Here is a 27,509-nt window from a genome sequence, read left to right on the forward strand (position 1 = left end):
CCCTGTCCCAAATGAAAAATGGAGTGGAGGGATTTAACTTGACAGAAAGTGGAATGAACAGATTTTATGTGATAAAAACTGAAATGAGCTGGGGCATGCGTATTCATCGTGAAAGAAAAAACAACAGAGTTAATCACAATACTCTAAATCAGATTCATAGTCATTCTCAACTGGTTGTCCAAGAACAGGGAGATTTGAAAAAAAGTTATGATTCTCAGGTTTACAAAGTCTCCTCATTGATTGTAGGTCTTTGTACTTCTCCTTGCTAATCGGAATCGGTAAAGGAGCATCATAGTTTGATTTTAAAGGGCAGGGATGCAAGGTGGATTTTTGATAAGCAAGCACTGCTGATTCCAGCATACCATACCAACACAATCCTCACTATCTGTTTCATTCGATTTCAAATATGACTCCAATTTAGAAATCTTTTGGAGGAAAACATCACATTCTGTTCATGTGTCTTTCCTCGGATATCCAAATCCAATATTGAAATTTTGTATTAAATGTACTGAGATAGGTCTCATATGAAACATCCTTGTCAGGATGATTGCTGGTGAACATGCTGTACATTTTCATAATGCACAAGTCTTCGGGCAAGTACAACTTCTTGGTTTCTTCGAGTGAGTAATTTGATTTCCTCCCAAGGAAAGAGCTGAAATGGCCTATGATGGCATCAGTTGTACATTGGCTAAGCTTATGGCGTCGGTTATCATGCTTGCCTCTCATATCAACAGGGGAGCGACCTCGGGGGGGGGGGGGGGGGTGAAAAAGGAGGAACAAGTTAATGTCATGATACAAAGAAGAAAAGTATAACATGTCTAGTAAAAAATACAAGGTAAGCGCCTTAATAACAAAATAGGCTATCTTCTGTACAGCAAAAATTACATCAGTGTGTAATATAATATGATACATACAACTTCCCCCCATACAGATATTGTACAACATTATGTTATACTAATTGAAACAGGCCCTCTAAGAAAAGAAAAAAATGTGTGAAAGATAAAAAATGATCAACTGAGAAAAGTGATGTAAAATTTGAACACCGCAACCCATCCATGGTTCTTTCTCTAGTAACAAAATTACAACATTGCTGTCAGAGAAACATGTATCATGAATGTATATATGGATGAAAGCTTCACAAAATGACATAATAGAATACAACTACAACATACCTTCAATCACTGCACAATCATGTTTTTACTTCAACTAAAAATAGTCAACTAGAACTAGAACTAGGTTTTATTTGAACACTGATCAGCATCACATTTGGATTGGTAAACTGCAATAAACATCTATAAAATCAATTATGATGCAACAAATGCCAACTCACCTATTTTTGTCAAAGCAGCCTTCACTGTTTGTACCCTTCTGTTGGTGATTCCAAACAGGGCCAAAATTTCTTGGTGGCAGACTCTTTGCTCCATTGGAGTCCCTTCCCTCACCAGCCTTACTCTGTATTCATAAGAATGCTCTTTGAATCGAGCATCTTCCCTACCATTTCTTGGACGTCTTCTTTCGATTGATTTGGCGCGGACAAAAACAATGAGATACACGAGTCCTGCTCGTCTTTGTTTTATCAACGAATTGAAGTGTTCAATCAAGCCGTCTTTCTCCTCTGTGAATTGTTCACAGCACTTTTGACGACATCTGCATTCCTTTCCTCTTGTGAGGCTTGACAGTATAATTTTTTTCACCAGGTCATTTTTACGTCCATTTGAGGGACGCTTTTTGGGAGTGTCAGTTACAACCAGTCTTTCTAACATGCGGTCCGCCATCGTGAATGCTTGTTTATTGTTTATATATTCTTGGTTTTCCAGATTGGCGGAACTTGATCATGTGACCAAGCAATATCACATGTAGTTGGGCTGTGATTGTTTTATCAATGTAAATAGACTTTGATCGTTCTTTCGTTTTAGTCCCATTTGAAAAATGGTTCTAGCTCGAGACTCTATCGTTTTTCACTTCAACACTTTGGGTACAGCAACTACAGCGACTGGTTCAGACGCCATGGGCAATAACTCCCAAAATTTTAAAAATGGACTTTGATTGTTTTTCCCTTGTAGCCTTCATCTATATGGTATTTAATATTTACATGAAAGGTCTTGCTCATTATTTGTTTGTTTATTTATCTATTTCTTGATGACCGTCCTATTTCTGCTTAGTACTTCATCTGAGCCTTTTTAATGATTATGTTGTTCTGAACTGGTGTGATTACATTTCTTGCAAGATCTGGGCCCAAGGAAAAATTAATCACACCAATACACAACTACAATAACAACAACAACAAAGCTTTCATTGAATTGAATTTAGTGACGTACAAGAAGTAGTAACAAAATTTTCAACCATAAAAATAATGAGGTTACACCTTTGATATATTGATGTTCTTAGATTGACAGTTGGGTATTTCCAATAATGTAAATTATCTCTCTGTGCCAAACTTTGCTTGCCTTAAATCCATAATGTGGCTTGTGATCTTGTGGTATTACACTCACCTTCAGACCTTGGAAATGACTTTTTACTCACATTATCTCACACAGTAATAGCGCCTTACAGGCATAATGTCTCGTCCTGTGTGTTAAGTGTAGCTTTTTGCCCGGGATCCTTTCTAAAGCACTTTGAGCACATACAGTGCATATTGAGTGATATAAAAGCTTTTTTTTTGGAAGGGTGAGGGGGGGGGGGTTGTTTGTTGTCGTTACTAGTGGTTCTTTAACATCCAGGCATATAAGATCGTACATAATCCTTTTTTAACAGGCTTTGATTTTACTGTAATTTGCATTCACATCTTACCATTGAAACCCGAATCGCATAATTGTTGCTCTTCTCTTGGTGAGAAAAGTTAGATGTTATAGATGTAATTATGTGAGAAGCTATGACTTGAAAGAAAGTCATTCTATTCTCTAAAAAGATCAAACGGATTTACTGATGACCCTCTGCCAAATTTAGAATTATATTTTTTAGCATTATTTTTTTTTTACTTAACAGAATTATATTTTCTAGACAACTCGGCAAATTCCCATAAACTTGTCCCGGTTCACTGACCGCTGTTCAAGAACCACTTTCTTGGACAAAAATGGTCAACCTATAACTATATAAATATAATGTATTTACAGTATCTGCTAGTCATTTCTTTGTTTCATTTTTCTTTCAGAACCACTTTCTTGGACAAAAATGGTCAACCTATAACTATATAAATATAATGTATTTACAGTATCTGCTAGTCATTTCTTTGTTTCATTTTTCTTTCACTTTGTCTCTTATGGTATTGTGCTGTTTATAGTAACAGTAACACTAGAGAGATCACAAAAATTGTGGTTTTCATCTGATGGCTGTTTTAAGTTGCAGACTTCTTGATGCACAGATTGAGTTACATTAGAAATTAAATTTCCGCGTTCCATTATTTTTTAAAGAAAAATATATCCAAAATAACAAGACCTTTTTCTGACTGTTTCTTGACCATAGTAAAATTACTGACATATGTGACCATCGTCTCTAAACAGTTTTATGGCATAGTTGTTTAGCTGTTAAAAATTGAATTTAAAGTCATAATTAACAAGCTTGGATTAAATGTATATTTTGTTGAGGACAAAAGATTCTAGTTGCTTAGGGATAAAAACTAAAATTTGATATTTCTGGGCATTTTGACTTTTAAATCACTTTTTATCACCAAGTTCACAACAGACATAATACAGTTTTGAGGCTGAGGGTTATAATTCATTTTTTTAAGATCACCAATTTTGACTACAGTTTCACAGCAATTAAATTTAAGTCAAATAATTCTGTGACCGACTATAACAGTGACTGCTCACATTGGTATCATATCGATACCATCAGAGATACAGATAAAGAGACCCGAAAAAGCATACCCATCATGTAGATATCGTCATTGATATTAATGATTCAGTACATTTCGGGTTATTTATACGATATCATGCATTTTTCATTTAGTGATAAAGCAATTTGTCGTACACTGTTTGTGGTTATATTTTTAAGTAAGTACTAACCACAACTTATTATACCCATTTGTGTGTATATAAATATTGTCCACTATTTTTGTAATTTTTCTTTTTGATTATAAATATGTTAGAAAGTGTTTTTTTTTTTAATAAAAAATTAGATAATCCATTGTACATTTTATAGTTGGTTAGTTTTATTGAACAAAATTACTCTAGGAACTAACGCGTCACAAAACATATATATCCCTGTTCATGTGTATGGTTTTCTTTATTTCTTTTTCATTCTTGGCATCTTTTCTGAAAGTAAAAGATTGGGTGGGTCTTCTGACATCCTGTGATGGGCAGGAGGTCACTTGCTGTGTCTTCTATCCCCCATATGTTTTTTCTTTCCGTGTTGCTCTCTGCCTTTGCTCTGGATTGAGATTTCCTGGTTCTGACAGGGAGCCTTAGCTTTGGGGGGGGGGTTCATGTAGAATTTACACGAGGTCACTTGCTGTTTATTTATTCCCCCTTTATCTGTTATCTGTTTTCTGAGTTGTTTTGGAATTAAATTACTTGGTTTGTCCTGGCCCTCTGGGTGGGGTTCCTGGCCTCCCATAATGGGCAGGGAGGCACTAACTATATCTTCTATCCCCTATATCTGTGTTTCATGATCCAAGATGCTTTCTGTCTTTGTCTTGGAATAAGATTACTTGATTTTGTCCTAGCCTTGGCCGGATACCGTTGCTGGGAGGGAAACCGTCAAATGTATTGTTAGAGTTTTGAGAGATGATATTGTTTGTCTTGTAAATCATCTCTCTGTTATGCACTGTATTATCTTTGTTTTACAAATAGATCATAATTTGTAAACATTCGAGTCTGTTCCTCTTAGTGGGGACCTGTGCTTTTGTCAGGATGAGGCATTTAGGTGATCTCAAACTAAGTACACATAGTGTGCTCTTGGAATCTACACCTGTTCCATATTTGAACCTGTGCCCCTTTTGTCTTACTTTTTCTTTGGTGCTTTAATTGTAATTAATTCTAGAACTTTTTGTACTATCCCTTTTTCTAATTGGCTCTGATATGACCCAAATGGATTACAAGCGCCGTAAAACCCTTAAGAATAAAAACAAACTGTCCTGGACCTGACTGGAGTCTTTGGTTAGGAGGGACACAGTGAAATGTGTGGTATTAGTTTTGTGAAATTATATTTTTTTCCCTTGTAAATCATCTCTCTGTTGTGTACTAAAATAATTTTCTTTTTGTTTGGAAAATCATATTTTGTAAACATTTGGGTTGGGTCCTGTGTTTGTGTCTGGATGAGACTTTCAGGTGATCTCAACAAAGTACACTCTTGGAATCTATATCTGTTGGCAATTTTAACCATTCGTCTTTGTCTTACTTATGCATGTGTGATTTTAATAAATCTAGACTTTTTTGACTATTCCACTTTCTGCCCTTTTACTGGTGCTGAAATTAGTTAAATGTGTGACAAGCCCCATAAAAACCTTAAAAACAAAAACAATCCCTGGGCCAAGACATTTTTCACCCAGCAAACAATCTTGCTATGTCCTCTCTTCCCTTACATCATTCGTCATTTTCAAATTGTTAAGTGTCCTGACAGCTCAGTTGGTGGAGCACTCGCTTCAAAACTCGAAGGGACCAAGATTGATCTTGGGTGAAATCGAGATTTTTCTCTAACCCCTTGTCCATCCAGCAGTGATGGAGTAGCTGGATTTTTTTAACATCTGGTGGATAGTACTTTGCGTTAGACTAGCATCCTATCAAAAGGGTAGCAAGCACTTACTATTGTCCATTTCATTGTATAGAAACCGGGATGAATTCCAGCTCCATGGGCTCTGATGGACTATTCAGGGTTTTTTTTTATTGCTTTGTGCCCTTGATCCAGAAGGCCATTTGGCCGTGTTTGGTGTTGAGAGGGAAAGACTCAAATTAATTTATCTTTTGTGAGAGATGATGATTTAGTTTTCCTTGACTGCCACCTCCCTATATAATATGTCACCATTTGAGTGTATCCATGTGGGCCGAGAGGTCTTGTTGTGGTGAGAGTGTTGTACTTTTAGATGGTTTCAGACTAGTTACAAGGTTACCATTGGATCTTCTCTTGGTCTCCTTTGCCTTGCTTTTTTTCTCAAGTGTTTGCCAGATCATTAACTGGGGTCTTTTGACCTCCCATGGTAGGACGAGGTCACTTCCTGTGTCTTATATCTCCTTATATCTGTTATCCTGGTGCTGTCTGTCTTTGGATTACTTGGTTTTGTTCTGGCCCTAGAGATCTTGGCTGGGGGGAAAGCAGTCAAATGTAAAGTGGTAGATGATATTTTTTTCCTTGCAAATAATTTCTCTGTAATGAAATGCATTGTTATACATACATGTTTGTTTATATTGAATATAATATAATGGTTTGTAAACATTTGAGCGTATTCCTCTTAGTGGGATTGATGATTCAAATACCAGGGACGATATGTAGCCTGTAGGTTTTTAATGAATCTCATAGCTTAAATGCTGGTTTCGCTTTTTTCTTGCCACCCAACTATAATGGAATGATAAAGCTAACACCGTTGGACTTGAAAGATTTGTTGACTTTTAAAGCTGTTCGTAGCCTTGAACATTTATAGCCTGATTAATACAGTTTAGTGAGAATTACTCATATGGATGGCAAAAAACAATAACAAAGACCCGAGTGACATCAACTTCTATACAGCTTATTTTGCCTTTATTATAATTTAAAGTGCCCTTATAGTTTTTATAAAAAGGACCCTTCAAAGTTTTGGAGACACAATGAGGCAAATTTCCCAAATCTTAGCAAATTATTTTTTTGTGTGTTGTGTCTCAGCAGCGGGAGATCTTCTTTCCTAGAAACCCTTTCATCGGAAAAATAGATAATTGTTTCACAACAAAAACATGTAAATCAAAATGATTAAATAAACATTGTTTTTAATGGTTATGAATCAAGGATTTGTTGTGGTTTAAAAAAACAAAAGCGCAACCCCTCTCAAAAACGGCAACAAAATTATAGGGACGGGAGAGAGGTAACCAGAACATTATTAATTGGCTTACTGGCAAGGAATTTACCCAATGGAAACCGTACGGTGCTCTTATTGGCTAACCAACCAGCGGCCTCGATGAGAAAAATATCCGCCATTGAGACGTTGGCTGGGAATCGCGTTACTATAGTAAACAAGCGCTGATCAGCCGTTCATGAAAACAAGTTGCTGCTCGCTCGTTTAACTCATAATTATTCAAAACGATCTCTCTAAAATGATATAAATGTGACTTCTTAAGGTTTTCTTCACGGTCAAAACCACACAACATTCTATTAATGATTACGTCCGAGGCAAAAAGGAATATTGACAGGTCGACCGAGAGTTGAACTTGTGAGACGACAAACATCAATGCGAAGTGTAGCGAGAGTCAAGCTATTGTTTGTCTTGTCCTGTTCTATATAGAGAAAGGGATAAAAGTATAGCCTCGTGTGTGAGTGGTTGCGTGTCATAGTCATGTTTTTAAATTGTTTCTGTTGTTTATGTGTGTAGTGATGACTCTCTCACACTCAATTTCAATGCCGAAAGAGGAATTCCCGTACACAAGAAAGAGGAATTGGGGTGGTATTTGGCATACATATTGTATAGTATCTAGTTCTAAATAGATAACTGATTAGAATTATATTATGATATATAAACACAATGCCAAATACAATTCCGAAGTTTCCTTATTTCAAATGAAGTAAAGCTCCAAAACCTAATGGTAGTGATTATAGTACTGGTGTTAGTGAGGTGATGTGGTGTTGGTGGTGATTGTAGTTGTAGTAGTAATAGTGATGATGATGTGGTGGTGGTGATGATTGTAGTTGTAGTAGTAGTGGTAGTGATGATGATGTGGTGGTGGTTGTAGTTGTAGTAGTAGTGGTAATGGTAATGATATGGTGGTGGTGGTGGCTGTAGTAGTAGTGGTCGTGATGATGATGTGGTGGTGGTGTTTGTAGTAGTAGTGGTAATGATGCGGCTATGTGGTCTAGTAGTATGACACTCGCTTTCGGATCGGAAGGTCCTGGGTTCGAGCCTCGCGCTCGGCGCATAGTTGAGTCCTTGGAAAAGGCCCTTTACTCACATTCTCTCACCGTACTCAGGTGTAAAATGAGTACCTGGCCGTTAACAGAGTTGTCTTTGTCCGAAAAATTGTAATATCGCCTAACAGGCGTCATGTCCCGTCCTACGTGTTAAATGTTGACCAGGGACCCCTTGTAAAGCGCTTTGAGCACATTTAGTAGATATTGCACTATATAAAGCTCAATTTAAAAAAAAAAAAATTTCAATGATGATGATATGGTGGTGGTGGTTGCAGTAGTAGTAGTGGTAGTGATGATAATGTGGTGGTGGTTGTATTTGTAGTAGTAGTGATAGTGATGATGATGTGGTGGTGGTTGTAGTAGTAGTGGTAGTGATGATGATGTGGTTGTGGTGGTTGTAGTAGTAGTTGTAATGGTGATGATATGGCGGTAGTGGTGGTTGCAGTAGTAGTGGTAGTGATGACGATGTGGTTGTGGTGGTTGTAGTAGTAGTTGTAATGGTAATGATATGGTGGTATGGTGGTTGTAGTAGTAGTGGTAATGGTAATGATATGGTGGTGGTTGTAGTAGTAGTGGTCGTGATGACGATGTGGTTGTGGTGGTTGTAGTAGTAGTGGTAGTGATGATTATGTGCTGGTGCAGTGGTGGTAGTGATAATGATGTGGTGCTGGTTGTGGTAGTAGTGGTAGTGATGCTATTGTGGTGGTGGTTGTAGTAGTTGAGGTAGTGATGATGTGGTGGTAGTTGTAGTAGTAGTGGTGGTGGTGGTTGTGGTAGTAGTGGTAATGATGATGATATGGTGGTGGTGGTTGCAGTAGTAGTGCTAGTGATGACGATGTGGTTGTGGTGATTGTAGTAGTAGTGGTAGTGATGATGATGTGCTGGTGGTGGTGTAGTAGTAGTGGTAGTGATAATGATGTGGGGCTGGTGGTTGTAGTAGTAGTAGTAGTGTTAGTGATGATATTGTGGTGGTGGTTGTAGTAGTAGATGATATGGTGGTTGGAAAACACATTACAGGTTTATAATACATGATTACACACATTCTCTAACTTCATTTTTTGACAGCTTCATTGTGCCATAAATATACGCAACAGTTCTGAAACATTTTATTGTGGATTTTGATATTGTTTGTTGTTTTTCTTGTGTCGTTATGTTGACATAGAGACTGAATGAATGGTAATGACTACATTCTCAGTTCTCAGCCAACAATAAAATGGCGCTGTATGCTTTCATTGGTGGACACTTTTTAGGCTTCGTACGTATTCTCATTCGTTTAATTCTATGCTTAGGGAGCGTTCACATATTACGTCATCAGCTAGGGGGGGAGGGGGGGTCTACCAAATGTTGACATGTGTTGACATGGGGGAGGGGGGGGTTCAGACCCAAGATGATGTCATCAAAACATAGGCAAATTAGGCCTATTTTATTAAATGCAAGAGCTTCAAAAATGGCATTCCAAATAAATTAGCAAAAAGGTGAAAAATTAATTAAATGATGGAATCATCAAAACCAATTGAACTGCTCAATCCTCATGCATATGGAGTATAAAGTAAAACTTCCTGACCATGATTTTCCAATTGGTGAAAGACATAAACTAATACCATCAGTTTATGCTGGATGTTCCATGAAAGAGGATGGAACCATTGGTTACAGTGGTCCGACGTATGTAGCAATCCGCAGTGGCAAGCACGACAGCAGTAGTGCTCTCTCCCATGCTGAAGATTTCGATGCAGTCTTGAATTTAGAAGAATTCGACGTCATCAGCAAAGTTAATGGACAAATCAAACCCTAGTATTTGTTTCAGTGGATGGTGGTCCAGATGAGGCTCCAAAAAACGGACAGACACTCGCTGCTTGGGAGAGACATTTCAAGGCGCTGGATATTGATGCTGTATTTGTCTTTACACACGCTCCAGGTTTCAGTGCTTATAATGAGGTGGAAAGAATAATGGCACCGCTTTCAAAGGATACAGCATCTGTCATCTTACCATTTGATATTCATGGACGTCATCTTGATGGAAGCAACAAGACTGTTGATGTTGATCTGGAAAAATAGGAACTTTGAAGCTGCTGGAAAAATATTAGCCAATATTTGGTCCGAGTCGATAATAGATGGATACCCAGTAGTTGGAAAATTCATCCCTCCACCTGAAAACCCAAGACCCAAACTTCAATTTCAAGAAACAGATGATTGGAAGATAAAACACATTCGTCAATCCCAATATCTGCTGCAAATAGTGAACTGCAGTGACAACTCATGCTGCAAACCTTGGCGTTCTAACTATTCATCTTTTTTTCCAGAGCGTTTTCTGCCACCACCTGTACCACTTGCTTCATGTGATGATGGTTTGGAGATAGGCAATAATGGAAGATTTGGAAGCCTATTTCAAAGTTTGTTCCTTTCAAAACAGCTAAAGATAAATTGCTATGATGAGTATTGCCCATCTCTCAAGAAACAAGATGGGAAAGGGGTATCACTTCTCAAAAGGCGAACTTGCCCTAAATGTTCATTGTATCACTCCTCGATCACAGCAATGAAAGACCATTCACGAAAATGCGGCATACAAGAAGAACAGCAAATGGGAGAAAGTGATGACGATGAAGATGAAATTGATGATACTATTTATAGTACATTGCCAGAGGTCCAAGGCAGAAACATTTTTGAATCAATTAATTTTATGTTTAGAAATTGAAACAGAAATTCATCCCACTAAAAGACTAATATGCTATAAAATAATTTGCCTCCTATATTATTTTAAATTACACTCTCTGAAATTTTTTTAATAGCACCTGCACCAAGTAGCCTAATTTAAATAATGTTTGTTAGATTTTATCTTTGCAAATTTAAATTTTATGTCCCCATTGTATCGTAAAACATAAATTATCAACAGTTTCTGAAATAAATAAAATGTCTGAATGTGTTTTATCAAACGTTGATAATCAATGTTTATGGTTTGAAAAATGAATAATAAATATTGTGAAATTGAAATTAAAGTTATCTTTTAGTTTTTATTAAATTAGATGACGTCATCATCTGTTGGGGGAGGGTCGGGTCAATGATGACAAGTGATGACTTGGGGGGGGGGGGGGGGGGGTCTAAAAAGGGCAAATTTTTGATGACGTAATATGTGAACACTCCCTTACTGGAAATCCTCAATACTTTTAAGTCGGTATCGGTTACGACCCATCATTAGATTAAAGCACTCTTCCCAATCCGGAGATATCCGAGGGTAGCCGATCGTCTGACGTCTGCTTGGTCACTAGTAGGGGAGGGCATCCGGGTCACCAAAAGGTCATCGACGCTTTGAGGTTTTGAGAAGACAGGTCATCGACGACTGAGAACTTCCCGACCTCCATTTAGTTCTCGATGCTTTTCTCGTCTCGAGAATCTTGGTCGTCGATGCTTCTCGTATTGAGTCCCGAGTCCCGAGTCTCGAGACTATACTGCGCGAGCGACGCACGCGTTACTAACAATGTGTACTATCTGCATTGTTCACCCCTCTCTCGTCGGCGATGATTCCAGCGAAGCTCGAGACTTTTTTGCGTCTCGATGCTTTTTTGAGTCTCGAGACTCAAAAAAGTCTCGAGCATCGCTCTAGTCATCGGTGCTTTCATTCAATACCTAGTCATTGGTATTGGGTATTGACGTTATATCATATTTTAAACAGCTAACAAAACACAAACGTCGTAAATAGATCAAAATGGTTATAGGTATCAATGTTTTATTATTATACAAAGTGAATTTATTTAATGTATTTTAAGTTTTAATACAAAAAAGCCATCCAAAGCTCAGTTGAAGTGCTACTTCTCGGGAATTCCCGACTTTTCCTTGGTCATCGAGTTCGGGAAGTTTTGAGTGTTGGTGGCCGATGACTTGAGGTATCATCGAGACTTCCGCTCGACACTGGTCACTAGCCTACTACTTATTGACCTTTGTTGAACATATGTATTATGTATTGTCAGGTCGCGAGCGACGAACTTATCTGAAAGAAAACCTACATATTCTCCATCCTAAAGAGGGGTGATCACTTTAACTTTGAGAAGTTTTGATCAGAAAGGATTGAGTCGTAATCGTAGGTTACCTATTGATTGACTGACAATGACTTCATGTCCTGGCCAGGATAGGGCTGAAATCTACGGTGTTTCTTGTTTACGAAACTCGCCGATAACCATATCGCTAGTCTCAGGTTCACTCCCCACTGGTGTACACTTCCCTGAGTCTCAGGTTCACTCCCCATTGCTGCCTACTTCCCATAACTTTGTCGGGTTTCGTAAAAAAGAAACACCCTGAAATCTAATGCAATTTCAATATGCATCTCTTGCTCTATCCTAGGATATTCCTACTGTTTTCCTAAGACCCGATGCAAAAGGTCGGAAAAATAAAGCCGACACGATAGCAGGTTAATTAATATCTATCTATCACTATATCATAATAATGTGAAAGTGAAAACGTACCTGACATGATGGAGACAGATGGTCAGCGAGCGATTGGGAGGCCTACCGTAAGCTCCTCGTGCTAAGGGAAGTAACCCAAGTAACTATAGAGAAAAAATGAACCCTATTACCTTACCCTAATGATAATAGGAAAACCAAACACTGTAGGACCTTTACTTAGACTAAGATCTATAGCTAGCTAGTCTATAATAACTAGAATAAAAAATCTTCTGACCTCGATCAACGAACCCTAATGCCCAATACTAATAGGAAAAAAAAATCCTAGGACTGCTTTTCACTACCTTTCAATGCTTCAATAAAATGGCAGTGGAGAAACAAAACAATGGTCATGTTAGGAAATTTTAAACTTTCACCAATCTATCATGGTTTGTTCTAGTTTTTAAAATACTACTATACATGGACAAATAGAATAAATAAACACCTGACAAAAGATTCACAGTGAACGTACTAATTAAAAGAGATGCTAGCTACCCCCAGGAGTGTACAGAATTTTCCCCAAGAACTTTCATCATTTAACCTGTGTTTAACACTAACATCAGTCTGTAGGTTGTAATAATTACAATGCAGAGTGGATAAATCAACAACGGTTATATCGACAAAACGCTTATATATCAACATGGCATCAAAATTCCATTTTTTACGCTATATAGCATACAGATCGCCTTCCATGTCGACAAAAAAATTTACCACGAGACGGTTATATCGACATGTGAACCATTGATATGGCAAAAAGTCTCAGAAAATAATAACATTTAAATACGGTCAAGATATCCTGCAGTGAAGTGAAGCACAACAGTCAATGAAAATGCAGACATCCCGCTGTGATGTAGAAAAACAGAAAAACCAAGATTATTGTCCAATGACTTCCTGTGAATAATCATTGATGAACCTTGATTTAAGCGGCCACATCCCGTTCTGAACCGTGTCAGCTTTTCTCGGTACTGATACCAGTAATGGGAATTACCGATATCAATATTACTTGCCCTCGACATATAGGTTAATGAGAAACGCTACCCACATCACCCAGCTGCCTGGCCAATCCCTGCCTGGAACTGAGTGTTGGTAAATGAGACAGACCTCTTCCCATCCCCCACCTCCCAAAAAAACATTTAAAAAATTAAGAACAATCAAAACCAAAACTATTTCTCAATTTCTCAGAAATGTGCTGATGCTCAGCTTATCAGTCTCAATATTATGGGAAAGTCAATGCCACTCTTACTGGTACTCAGTCTCAATGCCACTCGACAAAATTTACGTTTTAGAAGACACCACTGCTGCCGAAGTGGAGACAGATGAGTATAGTGTCCCATTAGATATTTTAAAGTGGGGTAATGGTATTGAATGGTTCCCAATTTCCAAGCCCATGTCTCTTTTAGATTACATCAGTGCAGTCCGCCTAAAATTAACACCTGTCAACAAGAACTTTAAGCAAGGTTTACTTTATCCAAATGTACGGTAAACAGTTTGTGAGGTATCAAATATTTGTGCACATACAATCGATTGTGTCTCTTATTGCAAGAAAATTCATACATATTATTGTCTCATCTTTTCTGCAGACTGTGTTTGCTATATCTATTACTTATTGTCACATCTTCTTAATTTTAATTTCAGATATTTGACTCAACACAACATCAAGAATGCAAAAATCTTTGAGATCTGCTCTTATCTCCACACAATGCCTAATGGACATGATAAATGCCAAATCCAGCAATCATAGAATTCTTGATGCTGCATGGCATTTACCGAACACAGGAAGGATTGCTGCTGAAGAGTTCAAGGTTCAACATATACCGGGAGCTCTGTTTTTCGATGTTGATGACTGTGCTGATAAGTCCACTGGTTTACCTCATATGGTGCCATCAGTAGAGGACTTTGAAGAATATGTTGGTAACTTAGGCATCAATAATGACACCCATGTCATTGTTTATGACAACAATGATCAGTTTCCTTTATTTTCAGCTCAAAGAGTATGGTGGACATTCAGAGTATTCGGCCATGATAACGTTTCAGTTTTGATTGGAGGTTTACAGAAATGGATCAGAGAGAAAAGGCCTACCACATCAATTGTTGAAAATGTCATCAAAGAGAAATTTCAGGGGAAATTTTACCCTCATCTTGTGAAAAGTTTAGCTGACATTGAGAAAAACATAATAGATTCTGCATTACAAGTGGTCGATGCAAGGCCCAATGGGAGATTCAAGGGAATTGCTCCAGAACCAAGATCTGGTAAGTGTTGCATGTAACTTTAAAGCTTTAAAAATGATACAAATTCAATTTTACAACAGAATATGATAATAGTATTGCAATATCATGACGTAAAAAGATAAAACTTTAAGCAAGATTTGAAAGTTGTCAACGAATCCAAGCATCTCAGGTGTGATGGGAGAAAGTTCCAAAAATGGGGGGGCCGAAAATTGAAAAGATTATTCACCTATTTTACACAATGGCTTAGGTTTGACAAGGATTTTTTGGTCATTGCTTGACCTCAAGTTTCTATTGGGGACATATAGGTTTAGAAAGTCTTTGATATAGGAGGGACTGTTGGTGCTCAAGGATTTGTAGACAACAGTACAAATCTTATAGGCAACTGTTTTTTCCACAGAAGCCAATGTAACTCACGGAGATGGAGAGTTGCTGACGGGTATATTTGGATATTGCGCACAATGAGTCTGACTGCGTTATTTTGAGCAACCTGAAGTTTACTCATTTTGTCTAGCTTAATTCGCGCAAAGGGAGTTACAGTACCAATTTATATAAAACGGGGGAATTAATTAAAAGTTCTGCTATATGCTTCGGTATTAAATGACTTCTATGTACATTGATTGTATGGTGTTATTCACGTGGCTTGTTATGAAAAGATCTTTTTGCTTTATTTGAAAATTCTATTGTGCTATTTCTGAGAGTAATAGGTGATTTATTTGCCTGTTTAAGGATGCTCGGCCTTCTACACATTAAAATCTCAGTTTTACTATCATTTAATTTTAACTTGTCCATTCTTGTACATTCAAGATTTAATCTCATTAAAACAGCTCGAAATTTGTTGTATTAAGTAGCAATGACTATCCCGCACAAATCTTTGGGCCTCTTTTTCGCTAACGAAGTGCCCGAATTCGCGTCAAAATATGGGACGAAGCCGTTTCGTATATGCTATTTAAAAAAATTAATTACGACGCTGTTTATTGATGAATATGACTGAAAGTTGGCACACAGTTAGAAAAAAGGTCATTTTAGATTATGTCAAGCGACAAAACTCGTGCGATTACCAGAAGACCGTTAAAAATAGGTTTTTACTCTTTGGAGTAAAATATTTCTAAAACTACCGGGCGTGGAGGTTTTGTCGCTGACAAGGTAATACATGAACATTTTTCTTTTTGGTTGTAAAATTCATATGAATATGACGAGTACTTTTCCCGTATTTTACAAAACACCATCCTAATTTGCTCTTCAAGTTTCAATCTTTTAATCCACTTATTACGCAAGATACAATCAAAGGTCGAAAAAAAAAAATGCCGAAAAAGCGTCCCATATTTTCGCGTTTTTTTCCTCTTTGCGGGTCATCCAAATAAATGACACCTTTGAAACTGCATAACTTGTTTATTTATGAATGGATTTTCAAAATTCAAAAACATTTTTACTCAGTGGAGATAGGGCTTTGGTTTCAAACAAAAATTTTCCTCAAAAAGAGAAAAAAACATTTTTCACAGTCATTGCTATATTAAGATTGTAGGGGTACTGAAACATAAATTTTATATCATATTACTCTTGGGGGATGGTACAGATGGATCTTCTTTTTCTTTCTCGATTATAGGTGCTTACTGGCTTTATTATTCTCTCTCTTTCCTTTCCCTTTTCTCCTTGTTTTAATTTCATTCTTTCTTTGTTTTTTATGAATATATATATATATATATATAATTATATATATATATAATATATATATATATATATATATATATATATATATATATATATATAAATATATATTTTTAAAAAATTAATAATATATATATTATAAAAACAAAAACCATGAAATAGTGCTCAACTTTTTGTTAAAAGGAGCTATTTATAGTATAATTCTGATTATTTAACCTCTACAACATTGTTTCAAGCGTTAGCTCTCATCAGGAAGTGGAAGTGAAACTAGAGTGTGGTGTTTTTCGTATTTTTCTAGATTTGTGTTTATAATTACATAAAAGGTGTTGGTTTCTATGTTTGCATGAGAATGTTTGTTCGTTTCTTCTGTTGAGTGTTGCCATGTTCGGTTTTGTGATGATGAAGAATTTTTCTTCTAAGCAGAGGTTGCAAATCTTAGAAGAGGGGGAGTACGGCTAGGCTCTGGAGATGATTTTCCATGTGATGCTGTGTTGTATGTTTTTTTTCTTTGAGGTTCCAAATGTGTTCGCTTAGTGTAGTAGAATGTCGTTTGTGTATGTTTCTGAAGGAAGATTTATGCAGGTTGTATCTGGTTTTAATGAACACTCAGTGAGGCCAACGTATGTTTCTTGTTTTGGTGTGGTCGTGTAACTGTGGCTTGATAAATAACGTTTTGAGTCAGGCAATTGCCATTTAGTGGGCATATTGCCTGGGTCCTACAGTTGCATTTATTCTCTAGGTTATTGCTGGGCTGAGATGGCTGTGATAGTTTTTGTTTATTGTTGGAGGAAATAATGTTTTGTATGTTTGGCATGCAGGTGTATCCTATTTTGATGGTGTCTTTGTTCATGATTGGGTGTAGAATGTGACTGGGAGGGAAGCATTTTTGTAGTAGATTGAAGAATTTGTTACCAATAGAAGTTGTTTTATATATATATAATTCATCACAACTTCTTTCCAAATACAGAAAGATCAATTCATAAACTGGCAGAGTAAACTCAACCCCCTCCCCCTCTTCTGTGTGTGTGTGTGTGTGTGTGTGTGTGTGTGTGTGTGTGTGTGTGTGTGTGTGTGTGTGTGTGTGTGTGTGTGTGTGTTGCAGTCTTCTCTTGATTTTATAAAAAACCTTTTTTTTTTTCAGGAGAGTTATAATATTTTAAAAAATTATTACATTACATTTTCTTTTCTTTACAGATATCAAACCTGGGTGTATCGTGGGTACAAAAAACATACCATTTTTCACTGCGCTGGATGTAGAGAAAAAGTGTATGAAAAGTCCTGAAGAACTGAGAAAGATGTTCGGGGATGAGGACATTGACTTACAAAAGCCCTTTATAGCGACCTGCGGATCAGGTAAGAAAACATGTAAACTGACAATGCAAATTTTATTGCCTTTGAGTTTTGTTATGATAGCATTTCCAAGGGCTCTTTCACACACCACTCAACTCTGTAAGATCCAATCATTTAGGAGATTTTGGAAAATTACCAGAAATTATAACGGTTTAATTTACATGAATGCTTTCATCCCATCATATCAAGATAAAGCATTGTTATTGGATTATTTCACTCATGGCCATTCTGGTTGGGGTCATTGACCTCCCATGGTGAGCAGGAGGTCACTTCCTGTGTTTTATATCCCCCTATATCTGTTTTTCCCGCGTGCTGTCTGTCTTTGTCTTGGAATGAGATTACTTGGGACCCTGGTAATAGTCCTTGGCTAGGAGGGAAACTGTTAAATGTATAATTATAGCTTTTTGAGATTATATTTTTCTTTTCCCTTGTAAATCATTTCTTTCTTATGATGTACGATTATCTTTTGGTTCTGAGTATATAATGATCTGTAAGCATTTGAGTATATTCCTCTTCGTGGAATCCTGTGCTTATGTCTGGATTATACTTTTAGGTGATCTCAAACTAATACACATAGTGTGCTCTTGGAATCTTCATCTGTTTCTATTTCAACCATTTCCCTTTTCATACTTTTTCTTGTGTACTTTTAATTGTAACTAGAATTTTTTGACTACCCCATTTTTACTGGCGTTGAGTGACCTAAATTTTTCGCAAGCACTATAAAATCCTTAAAAACAAACAACTTATGGCCATCACTCCACACAGAGCTTAGGCTATCAACCACAGCACATCATTTTCCTCTCTGTGGCTATCTTTTCCATTTCTTTCCAGCTGATTTCCATCTTCTTTGTATCTGCATCAAGGTCACAACCCCAGGTGTTTCTTGGTCTTCGTCTTTTGCATTTCCCAAGAGAGTTCCATTCTAATGCCTAACCTGGTTGTCATTTGCTGGTTCCCTCAGGATGTGCCTTATCTACTTCCATCTTCTGTGTCATATTTCTTCTATGGATGGTAGCTCTGGACCTTCCATACGCCTGTGTTCTTAATGGTGTCAGGCCAGTAAATCTTTACGACAGCCCTGTAATCTCAGACAATCGTCAGATTTCATACAATATCGCTATGATTTTGTTCACTCTTTCATCATTTTGCATTTTATGCAAGCATATTGACTTAAAACATAGGTGCCATGGTGTCATGCGTTCTTAGAAAAAATTTCAGACAATTTTTTCTGCTGCCACCTACTGATCTGTTAAGATTCTTCCAAGACAGCTCTTGATAAAGCTGTTTAATTTCTTGGTTGTTGTCATTGTGGTACTCCAGGTCTCTGTCCCATACAATAAGCCTGGCATTTGAATTTTTGTTCAGGTTGACACCAGTTTGGAGCCCAAGATGTCCTTCAACTGAATGTATACTGCTCTAGCCTTTTGTATTCTTGCCTCACCATCTGCATTTTGTGCTGTCCTGCTACCCAGTTATAGTTGAAACCAAATATATTTATAGATGGGTCACAGATTGAAATTCGATCTTGGCCTAATATTAGCCGTCTGGGTATTATTGGAATTGAACAGTTTGCAATGGAGGCCATAGATATAGTAAGCAGAAAAAGATCATGAATGTGGTCCCAACTCACGCACCAAAGGGATGCTTAATGAAAATAAGTCTTTGACAACAGTGAGTTACAGAAACCATTTAATAAAATAAGTTGTGTTGTGTCGCGCCCCCCCCCCCCCCCCCCCCCCCCCCCCCCCCCCCCCCCCCCCCCCCCCCCCCCCTCCCCTCCAACTATAAATATACAAAGAAGGTGAATATAATCGTGTAATCAATACTCAATAATTGTTACCAATTGTATGTTAGAATTACGTAAATAAAAATCTTTATAAAGAGTAGTTTAAAAGAACCCCAGTCACATTACAACAAGACTGCCTCATAACAGTTATTACACCATGAATTAAACCGGCACAATGTTTATTGTGTCAATATTTTAAAATGTGGCTCTGATGTGTTGAGAAGGATTTTTACAATATTTTAGCAAGAATTCCTACTTGCAATAGCTGTTTCTCATCTGTCAGATCTCCCATAGTAGGTAGGGGTGGCCCCTTGCTGTGTGTTCTATCCCCCTATAGATGTTTTCTCACTTGCTTTCTTTCTTTGTTTGGAATGATATTACTTAGACTTCTTGGACCTTGCCGGAGTCCTTGGCTGGCAGGGAAACAATTAAATGTATGGTTATAGTTTTTGGAGTTCTCCTGTCACAAAAATTTCAGGATATGGAAACAGAAATACAGATGATCGCCCGCAATGCCATGAAAATAGGCTTAAGGACAAACATAACCAAAACAAAGACATTGAGAATAAATGCAAAACAAAAAGAACCCATCAAACTTTTTGGAGATAGAAAACGATGAATTTTGCTATCTTGGAGCTAAAATGTCTGAAGATGGGAACTCAGTAAAGGAAATAAATGAAAGGTTTAAAAAAGCCTGTAATACTTTTGGCACCTAAAACTTTGGAATGCAAAGAAAATTTCAACAAAAACAAAGATGTGCATATTCAAGAGTAATGTGTTATCAGTTCTTCTATTTGGAGCAGAATCTTGGAAATTTTCCAAAGCAAATGTCTACGAAAAATATTCCACATTTTTTGGCCCAATAAAATATCAACTAAAGATTTTGTACAAAAAACTGGCATGGCCCCATTTCTGAAACAGTCAAATCAAGAAGATGGAGATGGATTGGCCATGTTTGTCAGTGAAGGAGGGAAGGAGGGAGCAAACCAAAAAACAGCACCCAGATGGACACCTCAGAGTAATCACAATAGGAGAAGACCACTGGAAACCTGGAAAAGATTGATGGAAAGAGATGACATCCTTCTGTTGGACCTGGGGTGATGTCCGGAAGCTGACAGAAGACAGAAGTCACTGGCGCTCCTTACAGTCTATCTTATGCATTTATGAAACACCAAAGAGGAGTAAGTAAATAATTATAGTTTTGGGAGATGATATTTTTCATTGGAAATCATCTCTCTGTTATTTACTGTTATATTTTTTGTTTTGAATATACAATCGAGGACGGATATATCGAAATTGTCGGGACCACAGTAAAATGTCGATATAAGCATGATGTTGATATATCAGTCAATCCAAAAAATGAATGGGGAAACAAATGAGAAATGCAAAATAATAACAAGGGAAATCAATTTTGATGAATCTGTGGCCTTTAAAGGTGCCCATTAAAAAATTTATGATGACTTTCTTTGACTGTTATTGTAGCCTGTCTCCGAAGGCCAAGATTAATTTTATGGATCCTTTCCTCAGCACTGGCAAAAACATCAAATAAGGAAGCTTCCTCATGAAGTTGCTGTGCAAATTAGTGGACAGTCTTGATAGCCATTGTAGTGGCATGGTCAGAAACTGGTTCTGATGGTGAACTATCCGCATCGGCAACAATGGCATCTTCTAAAACTTAATCATTGTCGATTGGTATCAAGATTGAGTACCAGTAATAGTGGCACCAACCTTGCCGATAATGAAGAGACTAAGAAGCTGAGCCTGTCTCATTTACAGACTCATTCTTGTTTCCAGACCAGCATTGTATGGGCAGTTTGCGAAGACTGATAGACAGTCTTATACATAGTGATTGATGTGGGGAGCGTTTCTTGTTGAAAGCCAAGTATTATATTGATATCAGGAATTCTCATTACTGGTGTCAGTACCAGGAAATGCTGGCATGGCCCAGGATGAGATTTGACCCCTGATATCACGGCTCTTTGGTTGTTATTTTACATCACAACAGGATATCTCTGCAGTTTCATTGGCTGTTGTGTTGTACTTCATGGTAGGGTACTTTGACTGTTCATAAATTGTTTTTTTTTTGGGGGGGGGGGTGTTAGACAAATTATTGCCATTATCGATGGTTTATAGTGTCAATTTAACTGTCTTGGGGTAAAATTTATGTCGATATATGTGACCTTTTTTTACTAATGTTATGGAGAAGAGAAAAAACGGGACTTTGATGTCATGTCATGACAATATATCCACTCTGCACTGTATACTGATTTATAAACATTTGAGTGTATTCCTCATTGTGGGATCCTGTGCTTGTGTCTGGATGAGACTTTTAAGTGATCTCATTATAAGGACACCTGTAGAATGCTCTTAGAATCTACATCCCCTTCGTCTTACTTTTTCTCATGTGCTCTCAATTGTAAATCGAGACTTTAGTCATAGAATGAGTTTGAAATTGATGTGATTTTGTCTGTAAAAGTCATTGTTTTCCTCAGTAATCTTCCCTTAACCCACAAAACCAGCAGGATTGTATTTCCCCAGTCATCATTGTGGTTTATGATTCCTACAGACTCGGATCAAAGACGAAAAGCATCACATTGTAGGCTGCCATGTGACTCTTAAAATAGAGTTGATAGTTTTGTGATCTTTATTTCCCCAGGAATGACAGCATGCATGCTGGCTTTAGCAGCACATGAATTGGGCAATGATGAGGTGTCTATCTATGACGGTTCTTGGACAGAATGGTACCTCAAGGCTCCTGATAACTTGAAAGAGAATGTGCCATCTGATTGAGGTTGAGAGAGAATTTGCTGTCTGAATGTTGAGTTTCATGTGGTATTGCCATCATGTTGTTGTTATTGGAATAATTCTGATATATTTATTTATACAGAGGTGATCAATAGTAACATTACATTTTTGTTTTCTGTCACCCCCTTTACATTCATTATAAATCCACAATTGTTATCTATCAACTGAAAGAGGAATTGAAGAGGATTCATAAAACCACAGATATATTGACTGGCGAAAACCCTTTGCTGTACAACTTGGGCAGTTTTTGCCCGGTGAATTATATTTTGCCAATGGTCCTGTAAGGTCTCACATGTGTTAACTATGTCCTTCCTTAACATTGTCCTTCTGATTATTTGCCCAATTGTATACAGGGTAATCTCCAATTTATCTTCAATATATACATACGGTAATATCAAATCATTCATCTTTAACTTCATCATTTTCAATCTTAGAAACTAGACGACTTTTAAAAAAATTAAAAAATAAGGATAATTCCTCTCTTATGACCCCTGGTACTGTATTCTATTTTGCTACACTTTTTGACTTTCTCATCAGTAATGAGCTTTGCAAAATATATTGAGGCTAATATTTCTTTTTTCCATAGTTCAATGGTTTTTGGTATGAGCAACTCCCCTTTATTCCTAGTTTAATATTGTTGGGTTAGATTTCTTTTTCTTTCTATCTGTGACATTTTAGAGAATATTGTTGAACAAATCATCTGTTATAAGTTCTCACCCATAAATTTTCCAAATACGAAGTCTTTCTTACATTCCAGTATTACATGTGGCTTGGGACCCCTAGTAAAGCGCTTTGGGCACATTTGGAGCATTTACTGCGTTATATTGCTCTTGAGATCTACTTGGTGTGAACTATGTATATCCCCCTCTTTGCCTTACTGGTAACAGGAGTGTTGCAAGTAGTGAACTCCCAAACTATTTGATCTTTTAGGGTTAATTTTTCATTTTGATTCCATATATTCCTTTTTATTTTTTTTTAGTCACGAAAAGACATAAGTTTTTGAACAACTAGATATCAATTTGAACTAAACAAAAGTTTTGGATTTATCATTTTGAGACGTTGGGGAGCTAACCCATTAATCTTAACCCATTAACCCAGCTTACAAGGAGATAAGGTCAATCCTACGAGAGTTGTGGTGCTTGCAAGCAATGAGACAAGAGGGGTAATCCAGTTATTTGTGTTAACTTTAAGTACTTACAAGGTTAAATCCATCGTATATTAATGTCAAAAGTGACACCTCAGATTCAAGGGAACCTTATAATGAACATTGACCTCTAGTCCAATTGACTTTGTTGTGACATGCTGACATTCTCTTACACATCCTACTGACTAGAATAATCTTGATTTTTTTAATATCCCAAATTTTGACACTCTTTTGTCTTGAACTTGCAAAATACTGACGTAGTAGAGTAGTAAGCTTCACAGTCCGAATGATGCTTACTGAGAATTGTGTGATTCAGTCATGGTCGATAAGTGTAGCTGCTCTCTCCATCCATGTTGTTAATTGTTTCCATTGGGACAGAGTTTTGAGGCTGTCAAGATCTTGTTGTGAATTTAGTACGGAGGGCACTGCAGTATTCAGTGATGCCAAAACTCCGGTTTCACCAATCTGGAGTAAAACATCCCGGGTTAAGGGCAACTTCCGTCAAATTCCGGTGAGGTCAATTTGTTCCAAGGATACCCCCCTTCTTCCAACCACCACATCATTACTGCCACTACTACTACAACCACCATCACCATATCATCACTACCACAACTACTACAACCCCCACCGATACATCATCACTACCACTACTACTACAACAACCAACACCACATCATCACCACTAGCACTACTGCTACAACCGCCACCACCACATCATCATCACTACAATTCCTACTAAAATGACCATCACCACCACATCATCATCACTACCACCACTACTACAACCACCACCACCACATCATCATCACTACCACTGCTACTACAACCACCACCACATCATCATCACTACCACTACTACTACAACCACCACCACCACATCATCATCACTAGCACTACTACTACAACCACCACTACACCACCACCACATCATCATTACTGCAACTACTACTACAAAAACCACCACCACATCATCATCATACCACTACAACTACAACTACCACCACCACCACATCATCATCACTACCACTACTACTACAACTACAACCACCACCATCACCACCACAGCATCATCACTACCACTACTACTACAACAACCACTATCACATCATCATCATCATCACTACCACTACCACTACAACCACCAACACCACCGATTTTTTTCTTCTCATTCCAATCACTCGCAGCTTGTACCCCATTGCTCCACTCTTCACATGGGGTTCCTGACCTCCCATAGTGGGCAGAGAGGCACTTACTGTGTCTTCATCCCCCATATCTGTTTCCCAACTTGCTTTCTATCTTTGTCTTAAAATGAGATTACTTGGTTTTGTCCTGGTCTGGGCCGGATGCCCTTGTTGAGAGGGAAACAGTCAAATGCATAGTGTTGGGAGATGACATTTTTTCCCTTGTAAATCATCTCTCTGTTAAACACTGTATTATGTTTTGCTTACATTTTATATATGATGTGTAAACATTTGAGTGTGTTCCTATTAGTAGGGACCTGTGATTGTGTGTGGATAAGACGTTTAGGTGATCTCAAACTAAGTACTTTGATAGTGTGCTCTTGGAATTTACATCTGTTTCATATTTGAACAAATTCCCCTTTCTGCGGGTGGTTGGATGGGAGCATCACCCTTGAATCATGTACCTATGATGTTCGCATGGGTGTACGATCCGATAGTGATGTCGTTTCTTCTTCTCTTTACTAGCCTATCCTGCTTCTTTGGTTTGTGATTGTATTTTTGACAGGGGATATTTTTTTTTCTGTAAATCTTCTGCCTGTTTGTTCTTGGTTATTTATAATTTAGCTTATGATATCTTTAGGTTATGATTTTGATTTACATTTGTACTATTTTTGTTAGATTGCTTGTTTTTTTGTTTCAGCGGTCTCTCATATAACCTCAATTGTGTTGGAAGAGACCTAAAGCAACAAACAAACAAAAACAAAATTCCCCTTTCTCTTACTTTTTCTTGGTTGCTTTAAATGTAATTCTAGAACATTTTACACCCCATTTTCTTCCTTTTTACTGGCACTGATATGACCTTAATGTGTTGCAAGCGCCGTAAAACTCTTAAAAACAAAACAAACAAACCACTCTTTATAGACTCAACAGAGTCTTTGAAGTTTTTCGGGTTATAAGAAAGTGTCTTGCATACATAGTTCCGAGCCATGTTGACATAAGAATAAAAATTGTGAAAGACAAAATTATATAGACAGATGCAGATAAGTCATATTTTGAATAAATATTGATTATAAATATTATTGTGGTATTGAAAAATATACTTTTAAAAACTTTTGAGAATTGCCTGGTTGTTTTTTTTGTTTGTGTGCTGTTATTGTTTGTTTGTTTTGGGTTTTTGTTGTTGTTGTTGTTTTTATACTTGCAAGTATGCCTGGCGAAATCCAGTTTTGTAGTGCAATCCATTGCCTTGCAGTGTCAAAACGTGATAACCACCAACAATTGAGGGCTCCCAGACATGGCAGGTCATCATAGTAAAATTGCACAGAACCCATCTGATGTGTCATTTTCAGGGGATTTCCATGTAAAGTTGCCAAATCAAGTGTGTTCTCATTCAACCAATCTCCATTGTCTTCATTTTTATTCAACACAAACCCAGCATACAACAATCATCCTATCTTTTTAATTTTTAAAAATCGCAATATCCGTGTTTTACAAGATCTCCCAAGCCAGCAGCAGCACTAAACATGTTGAACAACTAGGTGGGGTCTTTTAGTGGGGTTCCTAACCTCCCATACTGGGCAAGGAAGCAATTGCTGTGCCTTCTATACCCCTATATCTGTTTTCCAACATGCTTTCTGTCTTTGTCTTGGAATGAGATTACTCTGGTTTTGTTCTGGCCGTGGCCGGATACCCTGGCTTAGATGGAAACAATCAAATGTAGAGTTAGAGTTTTGGGAGATGATAATTTTTGTTTTGTAAATCATCTGTGTGTTATGCACTGGTTTATTTTGTGGTTGTTTTACATATATATATATATGATTTATATATTATGATTTGTAAACATTTAGGTGTGTTCCTCTAAGTGGGGACCTGTGCTTGTGTCAGGATGAGACATTTATGGGAACTCAAACTAAGTACCTACACTGATAGTGGTGTGCTCTTGGAATCGACATGTGTTCCCATTTGAACAAATTCCCCTTTATCTAACTTTTTCTTGGGTGCTTTAATTGTAATTCTAGAACCTTTTACTATCTCATTTTCTTCCTTTTTACTGGCGCTGATATAACTTAAATGTGCTGCAAAGTGCCGTAAAACACCTAAAACATAAAATGGGTGGGGTCTTTTGACCTCCCATGGTGGGCAGTAGGTCACTAGCTATATTTTCTATCCGCTGTATATGTTTTCTGAGTTGCTTTCTGACTTTGACTTGGAAAGGGATTACTTGGTTTTGTCCTGGCCCTTGTCTGAGAGGGGTAAATAATCAAACGTAGTGTGTTAGTTTTGGGAGGTGATACATTTTCTTGTAAATCATCTTTCTATTATATAATATGGTTTTGAACATATCTTGTAAATATTTTAGTGTACTTTTCTTAGTTGGATCATGTGCTTGTGTCTGGAATCAAACTTTTCGGTGATCTCAAACTAAGTAAATTAATTGTGTGCTCTTGGAATCTACACCTGTTCCCTGGTTTGAACCATTCCTCTTTGTCGTACTTTTTCTTTGGTGCCATAATTGTAATTCTTTAATTTTTTGACTATCCCATTTTCTTCCTTTTTACTGGCGCTGATATGACCTAAATGTGTTGTAAGCGCCGTAAACCCTTAAAAGCAAAAGCAAACAAAATGTTGGACAAGACATGATCCTGTGTATCGCTATTATGAATTTCAATTCATCAATTTATTTGAGTTAATGGTGTTTAAATAGGGCCAATCCTCTATAAATGTCATTATACACTCCAGCACGGTTTCCTTGAACTAATTCAAATGCCCCGGATTTTTTCCTTATTATTCCTTGTTATCATTCCATTCCTTCCTTAAACTAATTTTTACCTCGAACACTGCTTCCCCGAACTAATTTCACCCAGCCAAAGGTAAAAAAAAAAACATTTTTAAAA

General features: G+C 37.3%; 1 protein-coding gene across 7 annotated transcripts; it reads left to right on the plus strand.

The window, feature by feature from the left end:
- The first annotated feature begins 11,243 nt into the window (after positions 1–11,243).
- On the plus strand, positions 11,244–25,734 carry LOC144972525 (3-mercaptopyruvate sulfurtransferase-like). 7 transcript variants are annotated; one of them, XM_078913838.1, is made up of 5 exons: positions 11,253–11,287; positions 11,940–12,101; positions 14,091–14,705; positions 17,544–17,702; positions 22,142–25,734. In XM_078913838.1, the coding sequence occupies exons 3-5, from the start codon at positions 14,117–14,119 to the stop codon at positions 22,273–22,275; spliced, it is 882 nt and encodes a 293-aa protein (XP_078769964.1). In that variant the 5' UTR covers positions 11,253–11,287; positions 11,940–12,101; positions 14,091–14,116; the 3' UTR covers positions 22,276–25,734. The 7 variants fall into 7 exon arrangements, with proteins under 7 accessions (XP_078769969.1, XP_078769964.1, XP_078769968.1 ...); XM_078913843.1 differs by lacking the exon at positions 11,940–12,101 and having other exon boundaries at positions 11,244–11,280; XM_078913842.1 differs by lacking the exons at positions 11,253–11,287; positions 11,940–12,101 and adding an exon at positions 11,668–11,735.
- The last annotated feature ends 1,775 nt before the right edge of the window (positions 25,735–27,509 follow it).

This window comes from Berghia stephanieae, chromosome 5, assembly GCF_034508935.2.
Source record: "Berghia stephanieae isolate SIO BIC M18660-M18661 chromosome 5, UCSD_Bste_1.3, whole genome shotgun sequence".
NCBI lineage: Eukaryota > Metazoa > Mollusca > Gastropoda > Nudibranchia > Aeolidiidae > Berghia > Berghia stephanieae.